General features: G+C 37.4%; 1 protein-coding gene across 1 annotated transcript in view; it reads left to right on the top strand.

The window, feature by feature from the left end:
* The window catches only part of LOC130918044 (transmembrane channel-like protein 3), a 114,788-nt gene that overhangs the window by 20,988 nt on the left and 81,393 nt on the right, over window positions 1–12,407 (top strand). Inside the window, exon 3 of the mRNA XM_057839916.1 lies at window positions 10,250–10,325. Coding sequence (XP_057695899.1) covers window positions 10,250–10,325 — 76 coding nt within the window. The remainder of the gene's footprint in view (window positions 1–10,249; window positions 10,326–12,407) is intronic.

Below are 12,407 nucleotides of genomic sequence, written 5' to 3'. Positions count from 1 at the left end.
ACGAAATGTTTGAATAGAGTTTGACCAAAGTGAGTATTGTTTTGCATAGCTATTTTAAATTGGGAATGCCATTTCTCTTTGCACTGAGCGCTTTTCTTTTTGTGAACATCATTTTTTTTGAGAGATAGGAATATTGTTTTTGTTGCGCTTTCACTAAATGATATTGTAGTGACTTAACTGTTCTTAACTGCCCAAATGCATACTGGCGCTTGGGTGCGACTGATTTTATAGGCTTCAGCACCCATGAGCATTGTGTAATTATTGACATCAGCAATGGCGGGCTACTAGTTTATTTTTTGATTGAAAATTTAACAAATTTTATTAAAACGAAAACATGTAGAGGGGTTTTAAAATAAAATTTCTATAACTTGTACAAACTTTAATTGCGATTAATTACGATTAATTAATTTTTTAGCTGTAATTAACTCGATTAAAAATTTTAATCATTTGACAGCCCTAATATATATGTGTATATATATATATATATATATATATATATATATATATATATATATATATATATATATATATATATATATATGTATGTATGTGTATATATATGTATGTATGTGTATATATATATATATATATATATATATATATATATATATATACACACACACACACATATATATATACACATATACTGTATATACATATTGTTCTATCAAACACAACAGTTGTTTTGGCTTAAAATACAGCAGTTTCTTTTAAAGAGGAGTGCAAGAGCCGAAACTGCTTTTTCAGTCTTGTCTGTGTTTTCCGCCATATACTGTATATACATAGTATATGAAGAGTAGAAAATAGGTAACTATATTTTTCTCTTGCTTGTATTTTTTTATTTAATAATTTTCTCTCATTAATATGTCATTTGAAAGCTGAAATCATTTCTTTGTTGCAACATAAAATGTCATGTTTATTAAAGCTCTGTTTGCTCTCCATGGAGCTCAATGCACTTCCCTCATTGCTTTTGCCTTCAAAATTTGGGCTGGATGAATGTCACACTCTCGGCTTTCCAGAACTTTTTCAAAACCGCAATCATTTGGTCTATGTTAACCCTTTAACACCTAAGCCTATTTTGGCCAAATTTGCATGCATTTGATGTTGCCTCTATATTTCAAAGAAAAATTGTTTACAATGGCCAAATTGGGTCCCTTTTTTCAGGACACCTTGAACTTCATGTCTAAACTGTTGTTTTCTTCACTGACCAATTATAATCCACATTTTGGACCCAAAAAGACAAAAAAATCCCAAAATCTTTTTTCAAAATTTGTAATGTTGACGTCCCATTGACAACCAAACATGCTCGACCAACCGTTTTGAAGCTTGATAATATTTATTCAACTTGTTAGGATAAACATTCAATAGAAAAAAATAAGATTGAATAGTTTTATGTTTGACAATTCAACACAAACAGCAGGTATGGTCATAGGCGTTTTTGGCCTTTACACATACTATGGTCAAAACAGGCTATATAGTCTGCAAAATAGTGAGAAAAGAATGTATATATATCATCTAACACAAAAAGGGTTTGGAAGATATCTCTTTGTGAAGTTAGGTATTGTACCCATCACCTTATCAAAAGTATACACGTACATGCAATCAAGCTTCTCGTACACACATCTACATAAAAATTGAAAAGATTATAGTGAAGAAAAAATATATATAACATTGAAAAAAAGTATTTTAAAAAATATTGACAAGTAGTTCAATTTCTTGGATTTTTCAGGCATGCGACCCAATAAAGTTTTTTTTTGCGCACTCAAAGCTTCTTCTTGAACAGGTCACGGAGCTGCGTCACACACAACGTCACACAGCCTACTCTTTCGCCGTTTGCGCTCTACTATCATTTCTACTCGCCGAGACGCCGATTCATCAGAGGAAAACAACGACAAATACGACTCATCTTTTTCCTTGAGTTAATGAAATAATGCATTAGCTTGTGCTAAATGTAGTTTTAGATTCATTCTGCACGTTTCAAAGTCGCTCGCTCAAACCAACCGGTGTTGTGCATTTTTCGGCACGACACCGGCCGCTGCTTGCTTCGCATGCCTCCCTTTCAATAGTTGGCGCCTCGCTCGGAAATTTATTAAAAATGATCACATTCGGTTCGTCCTTCCTGACATCACAACGACTCTTGGGATAAGTAGTCCTTTGTGCTGCTTTCGCTTTTGAAAAAGGACAAGAAATGATGACAATATGGAGATGGATACATGGTCCATGCAGCGTTTTAATGCATATTTATGAGTGCAATAAAACTATAAAACTCAAATGACATTATCTCCCGTTTTTCTTGGCCGATTGACTTCAAATAAAAACTGGTGTGGACATCAACTTCCGCACTTTCAAACGAGACCAACCAGCAGCACATGGGTGATGTAATTACAGCGTAACGAAGCTTCAAAGACGATATGCGTAAACGCGTCGCTGCCGACACGTTCGGTGTTAAAGGGTTAATCAGCTGGACATCATTAATATAATGGTATATCTGAAATAAGTAATTAAAATATAAGATTTCATCCTTCAAATAACATAAAAGAGAAAAATCAAATAAGTATCAACAAAATTGCATGCAATGGAAATTATACTGTATAGTTAGCGGCGGACCCTGTACATCCATCTATATATATATATATATATATTTATATATCTCTGCAAATATTATTTCCCACAGGATTACTTAGCAAAAGACAAAGGCTGTAGGTTAGCGTTTAAAGAACATTTTAAAGGAAACGTATTTAAAAACACTGAAAATGGGGCTCGAATCTGCAACTTGTGGAATAATATATGAGCTATTATTGCAGTGGAAGTGATCCCACACATTCAGAGTGAGATTAAAGGGGTTGTAAAAATTCAGAATTGCCTCCCATACTTGATGGGGGTAATAAACCTCTGCCGTAATAACAAACTGCCCATATAAAACCCCTATCACTGGCACATACTCAGCACATCTGAGCAGCATTCTATCTTATGAAAGTCCTTCTCTTCGTGCTCTATGCTATTCAGCTTGCTGCCCACACTTAGTGAAATGTAGCATTGAACTGTTACCACTTGTGTTTTAAGCTTTGATAAATCACTTAATTACTGTGTATGTTTAGAGGGCAAATAATTCACATTTATCAATTTTCAGACACAACAAAAGTAAATCAATTTGCAGATGATCTGTAAACTGAATGTTAATTCATTTTAACAACTTGATGAAGAGGATTACTCTACACTGTATCATGTGCTTTGGACGAGTAATAATCTTCATATAAATAAATACAGTGGTACCTTGACATACGATCGCATTGACATACGATCCTTTCGACATCCGACTTAAAATTTGACTCGTCATTTGTTTCGACATATGACGACATGCTCATAATACGACGATTTATGATAGCGACGCAATTTCATTGTTTTCCCACAAGAAGGAGGCACGGCGGATTTTTAGGCGAGAGAAATCGACCTGGGTCCCAAGAAGGTTAGTGTAGGTGGTGAAAAAAAGGGAAAAGGTGATGCTTACCATTGAAATTGAGATGGAAATTTCAATTCAATTTATTCACACACACATTAATATTTACAAAGTGTACATCAGATCAGTGCTGAGCCAAGATTATGTGTGAGCCAGGTCTCCTTAAGAAGCTACTAAAAGCTTATAGTCAGGAGCCTGCATTGATAGAAAATATGAGTTTGGTTTGCGCGTCAGTGAATTGGCTTGACAATACGACCAAAATACGGCTACGATCTCAACGGTACTCCTCGGACCTCCATTCACCATTCTTTATTGCTTCAGGTGGAAGCTATCATTATTGTAACATTGGTAAGGAAGTCGCCCGCTTCGTTCAGATTTTTAATCATTTATTACAGAGCTTTTGCAACACAACACAGCTACTGTCCGCCGTAGCTGACCACAACAACAATATGAAAATACAAAGTAAAAACGTCCCACTCCTCAGCACCTCTATTATTTCGTCGTCAATCACACGGTGGGTTGAGGAACAGCATGCAAAACACAACCGCCACATTAGAACCCGATTTGTTACATTATTATTGTTATATTATTATTATTCTGACTTGTATTTATACTTTATCTGTTTTGCTATGTGTAATTGCTATTGTAATTGTACCAGAAGTATTCATCAAGGATTTAGTTTGGTTTGTTTGGGCTGTGAAACGAATTAATTGAATTACCGTATAATGTATTCTTATGAGAAAATCCCCCTAGACATAGGACCATTTAGAATTACAAAACAGGTCCTGGAATGAATTCAATTCATAGGTATTGGATGCATGTGTGTGTTAGAGACACTTGATAGCATGAATGCCATTTTAAGGCTGAGAAAATAGAAGATGCAAAAACAATACAACCATACAACGTCCACCAGACAATTTTTGTGTTATATTTTCACTGTTTTGCACTATTTTGCATACCGGTAGTTGTCCGACTGTTTTTTGACCATAATATATTGCATATAGTATCCAAAAACGCCTACGCCCATACCTGCTGTTTCTGTTGAATGATATATATGGAATATATGTATGTGTATATATATATATATATACAGTGCCTTGCAAAAGTATTCGGCCCCCTTGAATCTTGCAACCTTTCGCCACATTTCAGGCTTCAAACATAAAGATATGAAATTTAATTTTTTTGTCAAGAATCAACAACAAGTGGGACACAATCGTGAAGTGGAACAACATTTATTGGATAATTTAAACTTTTTTAACAAATAAAAAACTGAAAAGTGGGGCGTGCAATATTATTCGGCCCCTTTACTTTCAGTGCAGCAAACTCACTCCAGAAATTCAGTGAGGATCTCTGAATGATCCAGTGTTGTCCTAAATGACTGATGATGATAAATAGAATCCACCTGTGTGTAATCAAGTCTCCGTATAAATGCACCTGCTCTGTCATAGTCTCAGGGTTCTGTTTAAAGTGCAGAGAGCATTATGAAAACCAAGGAACACACCAGGCAGGTCCGAGATACTGTTGTGGAGAAGTTTAAAGCCGGATTTGGATACAAAAAGATTTCCCAAGCTTTAAACATCTCAAGGAGCACTGTGCAAGCCATCATATTGAAATGGAAGGAGCATCAGACCACTGCAAATCTACCAAGACCCGGCCGTCCTTCCAAACTTTCTTCTCAAACAAGGAGAAAACTGATCAGAGATGCAGCCAAGAGGCCCATGATCACTCTGGATGAACTGCAGAGATCTACAGCTGAGGTGGGAGAGTCTGTCCATAGGACAACAATCAGTCGTACACTGCACAAATCTGGCCGGACGGAACGTGCACCCAGAAAAGATGCGAAATCTCGTATCGCACCCCTTCTGGGTGCGTCCACTCAAAGCAGACACGGAACGTGCACCCAAAAAGGACGCGAAATATTGTATCGCCTCCTTTCTAGGTGCGTCTACTTTTCACGGAGTTTAAGTACGTACAGGACACCGTCGCCCTTAAAATTTACCAGCCGCAAAAATTGTTACAGCCATACAATCATCCAATTTGGCTGATCCTACCGTGAGATGTCTTCAATCCTTTCGGTTTTGCTTCAACCCTTCGCCTCCAGAAGCGGAGTTGAGGCCAGTCCCCTCGCAAACCGAGTACGTGCACGCTTTGAATGGATATCCTCTCCGCTTCCGGAAACGTCAGGTATGTCGCAATCCGGCTCGATTGACCAAAAAAATGTCAAGTTCAAAATTAGATCCTTAGGTAGACATTGTAAAATTGCCCAAAAATAAGGAGAGAAGACACTCAGTTTTCATGGCCAAGGAGGTCAAACATGTGACTCAGTAGCCACCAAGATTGATCTAAAGGAAAAAAAAACCCTCCTTGGTATTTTATTTAGGGGTTTTCCCTGAACAAAATGGGCGTCGCACTGAGGGAGGGGAAAGCAAGCTAGCGACACCCATGTGGTTTTTTATTGGCTATGTGTGTGCATGTAGGTGGAACTTAAGTGATACACGTGTGTGGAGCAAGAGCTTATGTAAACAATCAAAACAATCATATAAACAGTCAAAATAATATATAAGCAGTCAAAATAATGCAGACACTTTTAGTTATGCAACGTTAAACAATCAGCAGAATAGTCCAAACACTTCCAGTTGCGCACCGCTGTGGCCCTGGAAGATGTCCTCGGATGGAAAATCGTCCTCGAGGGGCTAGGCGAAAGTCCAAAACCCCAGGTGCTAGGATGCCTGGAAGGTCTAGTTATGCAACGGCGCGGCCATGAAGCCACTCCGACCCTCTTTCTACACTTTGTAACACTTAAGCATTATACTACAATCTGGTTATATATGAATAATATGAATAATATGGCAATATATTATTTACAGTAATTAGTAATTAGATAAAGTAATTAGAAGTAAGAAGAATATGGCAGTATGTATTATTTATGGTATATATGAGCATAAGCAAATATTCAATCAACCAATCAGGCAAACATTTAATAAATCAAACCCCGATAATTATCTCAACACTCTGGATGAACTGCAGAGATCTACAGCTGAGGTGGGAGAGTCTGTCCATAGGACAACAATCAGTCGTACACTGCACAAATCTGGCCTTTATGGAAGAGTGGCAAGAAGAAAGCCATTTCTCAAAGATATCCATAAAAAGTTTTGTTTAAAGTTTGCCACAAGCCACCTGGGAGACACACCAAACATGTGGAAGAAGGTGCTCTGGTCAGATGAAACCAAAATTGAACTTTTTGGCCACAATGCAAAACGATATGTTTGGCGTAAAAGCAACACAGCTCATCACCCTGAACACACCATCCCCACTGTCAAACATGGTGGTGGCAGCATCATGGTTTGGGCCTGCTTTTCTTCAGCAGGGACAGGGAAGATGGTTAAAATTGACGGGAAGATGGATGCAGCCAAATACAGGAACATTCTGGAAGAAAACCTGTTGGTATCTGCACAAGACCTGAGACTGGGACGGAGATTTATCTTCCAACAGGACAATGATCCAAAACATAAAGCCAAATCTACAATGGAATGGTTCAAAAATAAACGTATCCAGGTGTTAGAATGGCCAAGTCAAAGTCCAGACCTGAATCCAATCGAGAATCTGTGGAAAGCGCTCAAGACTGCTGTTCACAAACACTCTCCATCCAACCTCACTGAGCTCGAGCTGTTTTGCAAGGAAGAATGGGCAAGAATGTCAGTCTCTCAATGTGCAAAACTGATAGAAACATACCCCAAGCGACTTGCAGCTGTAACTGGAGCAAAAGGTGGCGCTACAAAGTATTAACGCAAGGGGGCCGAATAATATTGCACGCCCCACTTTTCAGTTTTTTATTTGTTAAAAAAGTTTAAATTATCCAATAAATGTTGTTCCACTTCACGATTGTGTCCCACTTGTTGTTGATTCTTGACAAAAAATTAAAATTTGATATCTTTATGTTTGAAGCCTGAAATGTGGCGACAGGTTGCAAGGTTCAAGGGGGCCGAATACTTTTGCAAGGCACTGTATCATACATATATATGGTCATATATATATATATACATATATATATATATATATATATATATATATATATACATATATATATATATATATATATATATATATATATATATATATATATATATATATATATATATATATATATATATATATATATATATACTATATGGCGGAAAACACCTACAAGACTGAAAAAGCAGTTTCTGCTCTTGCACTCCTCTTGAAAAGAAACTGCTGTATTTTAAGCCAAAACAACTGTTGTATTTCATTGAACAATATGTCTATATGCTGCCGTAGCAGATTCATGGGGCATTAAGCCCCCGAACTATTTTTAATTTGCCCGTTTTACCCTGAAAACCCTCGTTTACAGACGCCACGCAACCGCTTTTGTTTCAACCCAGCCATAAAACGAAGGTAATTACTGGAAATATATTTATAATTCAAAATGTCTGTCATTTTTAGCTTATAATCATTAATTGATGTCTAATATTTCGCTTAAAAAAAAAAAAAAAAAAGACTTAAAAAAATTATTCACTCGAATATTGTAAATTTTTAAACTAAATTACGTCACAATGAAAAAGATGGCGTGTGTAAAAAAGTCCCGGATGTTTACCTCATAACTATCGCTTAATTAATTTTTTGTTTGTTTCTGTCGCATTTTTCCTGATATGTTAGATGATAAAGAATCAATGCAAACAAAGAAAACTTGGAAAAAAAAGGTTTAAAAGGATAAATATATGAAAAAGAACATCTCAACCACTCCTTGATGTCTGCGATTTCTGGATCGCGACCCTTGTTATATTACCATGTTTCACCCATAATATCCCCAAAAATATCCAGCTGTGGCCATTCACAGCTGTGTCTTGACACTCAGTGATACATGCGACATGGAGTTTTTGGATCGAAACAAGGTAAGTACGTGATAATATCTCGTTAAAGTCATGGCGTCTGTAATTCTGCTCTTGCGTGCGCTCACCTCCAGATAGGGTTTTGCTGTTTAAAAAAAAAAAAAAAAAAATTTTTTTAAATGCCCTCCTGTTCAAAATTTTATATTTTTTATTCTATTTTTCTTATATATATATATGTATGTAAAAATATCTAAAATATGCCATATTTTTCTGTAAATTATTTTTGGAATGAAAAGATAAGACACAAAACGGATATATACATTCTACGTGCTGTACATAAGTACTGTATTTGTTTATTATAACAATAAATCCACAAGATGGCATTAATATTATTAACATTCTTTCTGTTAAAGGGATCCACGGATAGAAAGACTTGTAGTTCTTAAAAGATAAATGCTAGTAAAAGTTAGAACTTTAAAAAACCCCTCTTAAAGTTTTCGTTTTAATAAAATTTGTTAAATTTTCAATCAAAAAATTAACAAGTAGCTCGCCATTGTTGACGTCGTCGAGCAGTGACGTCGCATGGGTTCCCTGCCGTTCTTCCACAGTGTCTTTAACTACTAAGGTAGTGATTGAAATACACCACAAAGTGTCAATGGCGAGTTTTAAATTACTTAGAAATCAAGCCAATGAGTGTGTTTCTTTTGTCCCTCGACTGACGCCGTAGTTCCCTGTTTACTGGTACTTCATGGTCATTTGAGTGCTGGCTTCACAACGTACGAGACCTCTGATTGTTTGTATATTGTGACTAAATATTGCCATCCAGTGTATCTGTTGAGCTAAACGAAATGTTTGAATAGAGTTTGACCAAAGTCTGAGTATGTTTTATGTGTATTTTGTGGAGCTACTTCTTTTTGTGAACATTATTTTTTTTGAGGGATAGGAATATTATTTTTGTTGTGCTTTCACTAAATGATACTTATGTTTGTTGAGAAGGAGTTGCCGAAGCTTATGCCGGCGTGGTCCAATGAACGCCTGTGTCCACTCGCATTTCTCTGCCTCTTAGCTCTCAATATGCAAAAAAACCACATCATTGTAATCTGTTTGAGGCAATGCATGAGTGGGTCATTCCGCGCATGCGTTAAATACGTCAAATATTTTAACGTGATTAATTTAAAAAATGGGTTAGGTGAGAGTTAGGGTTACCAAATTACCACACGTTAACGCGATAAATTTGACAGCACTAATATACATAGTCAATTTCTTTTAACGTGCAATTATGTGTATTGGATTGAAAAAATGTACGACGAATTACCTTTTGAAATGTGAACATTTCAGTGTTTTTGCCATCAAAAATGAATGTGGTTGTTATTGTTAAAAACCCGTGTTTTGCTGCAACTGTAAACGTGTGGGGCTAAATCAAAAGCAAGCCTTCATCGTTTGAATTTTGGGAATGTTTCGAAGTTGGAGAGAATGGGTCAAAGCAATCAGGCTGGGCGTTGTGCTGAAAAAAGCAGAGCTTTGCTTACCAAAGCATCCCTAAAATAAATGTGACCTGATTTTATAAGATAAGCGCTAGCAAAGAAGGCTCGTGGAGCAACGAAAACTGTCGGTAGAATGCAAAGTAAATTCCATCATCGTTTTTCCACATTGAGTTTTAACTAAATATTGGAAGAATGAAGCTCCACCATATATAGCCAAGCACTACTTTGTGCCAGTAAATTTTCACACGGTCAGGTCTAACTTCAACTACAGACCCTCGCTAGGTCCGAAACCTAGCTTGGCATAGAGCGGAATGCCAAATTACCATATCGGTGAAGTAAGCCATAATATTTTCCAAAAATAAAGATGCAGCGTTTTTTACGCTTTGGCAACCTGTGCCATCTGCTAAATCTGCCTTTGAGTTTCAAAATGCTTGATGACTATTGTGTTCCATTTGCAGAAATGCCAGGGAGATAGTACTCAAGTATGAGGGACGCCTAACAAGAACCAGAGGCTATCAAACAGCAGGCGCTGATGTATGTATACACTGTTATTATTATTGTCATTGTAATATATAAGCCATGTCATATTTTGTTTTCAGTAATTCCGGCCTTTATGTTTTGTGTCAAGAAGACAACCAGATAATCCTGAGTTGCACAACACAAAATATCGCTAAAAATGACTCAGATGCAGTGTTACTACCATTGGGCTCCATAGTAGTCAATGGGTGGGAACCTCTGGGTACCTTACGATACAATACAATTTGTGAAACAAGGCTCACGAAAACCATTATCTCAGGATATGGCGATGCAACCATTATTGAGGTCAAGAAATGATTCTACGATATTCGACAATACAGCTAATAAAGCAGAAAAACAAGCTCTTTTCATCCTTCTGCTGTGAATTCATATAGGTTTCTAACTAGTAGAGGTCCAATCCGTTTGAAGTTGGAGGTCAGTGAATGAACGTTCCTTCATTGGCTGCCACCCCTCCCACTTCAAATGGATTTGACTTCAATAACATTCAATGGCAGTTTATTTTGGGTCATTTTAAGTCATTTCCTGATTATTTTTGGTCACTTTCTTTTTTTTTTAACCTGTCCTTGACATCAAGAATGGGAATCCGAGTGTCATATTGGTCAGAACAGTTTTAATGTATCACATGATACTCCCATTGTGATTATTCATTGTTTTTAATTCATTATGCAGCAAGCAGGAAGGGGTTATTGGAGGACAGAAAGGAAAATAGAAAAGAAGAGAGATAGACGAGAAGAAAAAAACCACATCAAGGAATACATTCAACACCTTCACTAACTCTGAATACAGCAGTGCTATCATTAGCTCATTGTATATCTGGTTGACACCATGTGGGGTGCCTGATGACCAAGGAGAAAAATGAGGAAGGGAGACTCAGAAAGAGAAGTGATGAGGTGTGGTGGAGCGTACACAAATCAGCAATGTGAGGTGTAGAACACAGTGTTATGCAAATCGCTAATAAACTGCTGGCCAAAAGTATTGGCAGCCCTGCATTTCTGTCAGATAATCCTCAATTTCTCCCAGAAAATGATTGCAATTAGAAATGCTCTGGTAGTCATTTATTTTGCTTGTAATGAAAAAACACAAAAGAGAATGAATTTTTCTAAAATCATTATCATTTTACACAAAACTCCAAAAATGGGCCGGACAAAAGTATTGGCACCCTCAGCCTAATACTTTGTAGCACAACCTTTGGACAAAATAATTGCGAACAACCGCTTCCGGGATCCATCAATGAGTTTCTTACAATGCAATCTGAAGGGTGCCTTCTCCAAACTGCCATTTTCAGATCTCTCCACAGGTGTTCTGTGGGATTCAGGTCTGGACTCACTGCTGCCATTTTCTAGTGCTTTTTGAAGTGTGTTTTGGGTCATTGTCCTGCTGGAAGACCCCATGGCCTCTGAGGGAGACCCAGCTTTCTCATACTGAGCCCTACAATATGCTGCAAAATTTGTTGGTAGTCATCAGACTTCATAATGCCATGCACACGGTCAAGCAGTCCAGTGCCAGAGGTAGCAAAGCAACCCCAAAACATCAGGGGACCTCCGCCACGTTTGACTGTGGGGACCGTGTTCTTTCCTTTAAAGGCCTCGTTTTTTCCCCCCCTGTAAACTCTATGTTGATGCCTTTTCCCAAAACCTACTTTTGTCTCGTCTGACCAGAGAACATTCTTCCAAAACCTTTTTGGAAGAATGTTTTGGCAAACTCCAACCAGGCTTTTGTATATATCTTGGTCAGAAGTGGGGTCTTCCTGGGTATCCTGCCATTGAGTCCCTTTTCATTCAGACGCCGACGGATAGTACGGGTTGACACTGTTGTACCCTCAGACTGCAGGACAGCTTGAACTTGTTTGGATGTTAGTCGAGGTTGAAATCTCTCGTCAATTTTTTCCTTTCCGTCCACATCTAGGGAGATTAGCCACAATGCCATGGGCTTTACACTCATTGATGGCACTGCGCATGGTAGACACAGGACAACATTCAGGTCTTTAGAGATGGACTTGTAGCCTTGAGATTGCCCATGCTTCCTTACAATTTATCTTCTCAAGTCCTCAGACAGTTCTTTGGTCTTCTTTCTTTTCTC

Source organism: Corythoichthys intestinalis, chromosome 1 (genome assembly GCF_030265065.1).
Source record: "Corythoichthys intestinalis isolate RoL2023-P3 chromosome 1, ASM3026506v1, whole genome shotgun sequence".
Taxonomy (NCBI): Eukaryota; Metazoa; Chordata; class Actinopteri; order Syngnathiformes; family Syngnathidae; genus Corythoichthys; species Corythoichthys intestinalis.
The sequence above is the reverse complement of the archived record's forward strand: the minus strand, read 5'-3'. Positions and strand labels throughout refer to the sequence as shown.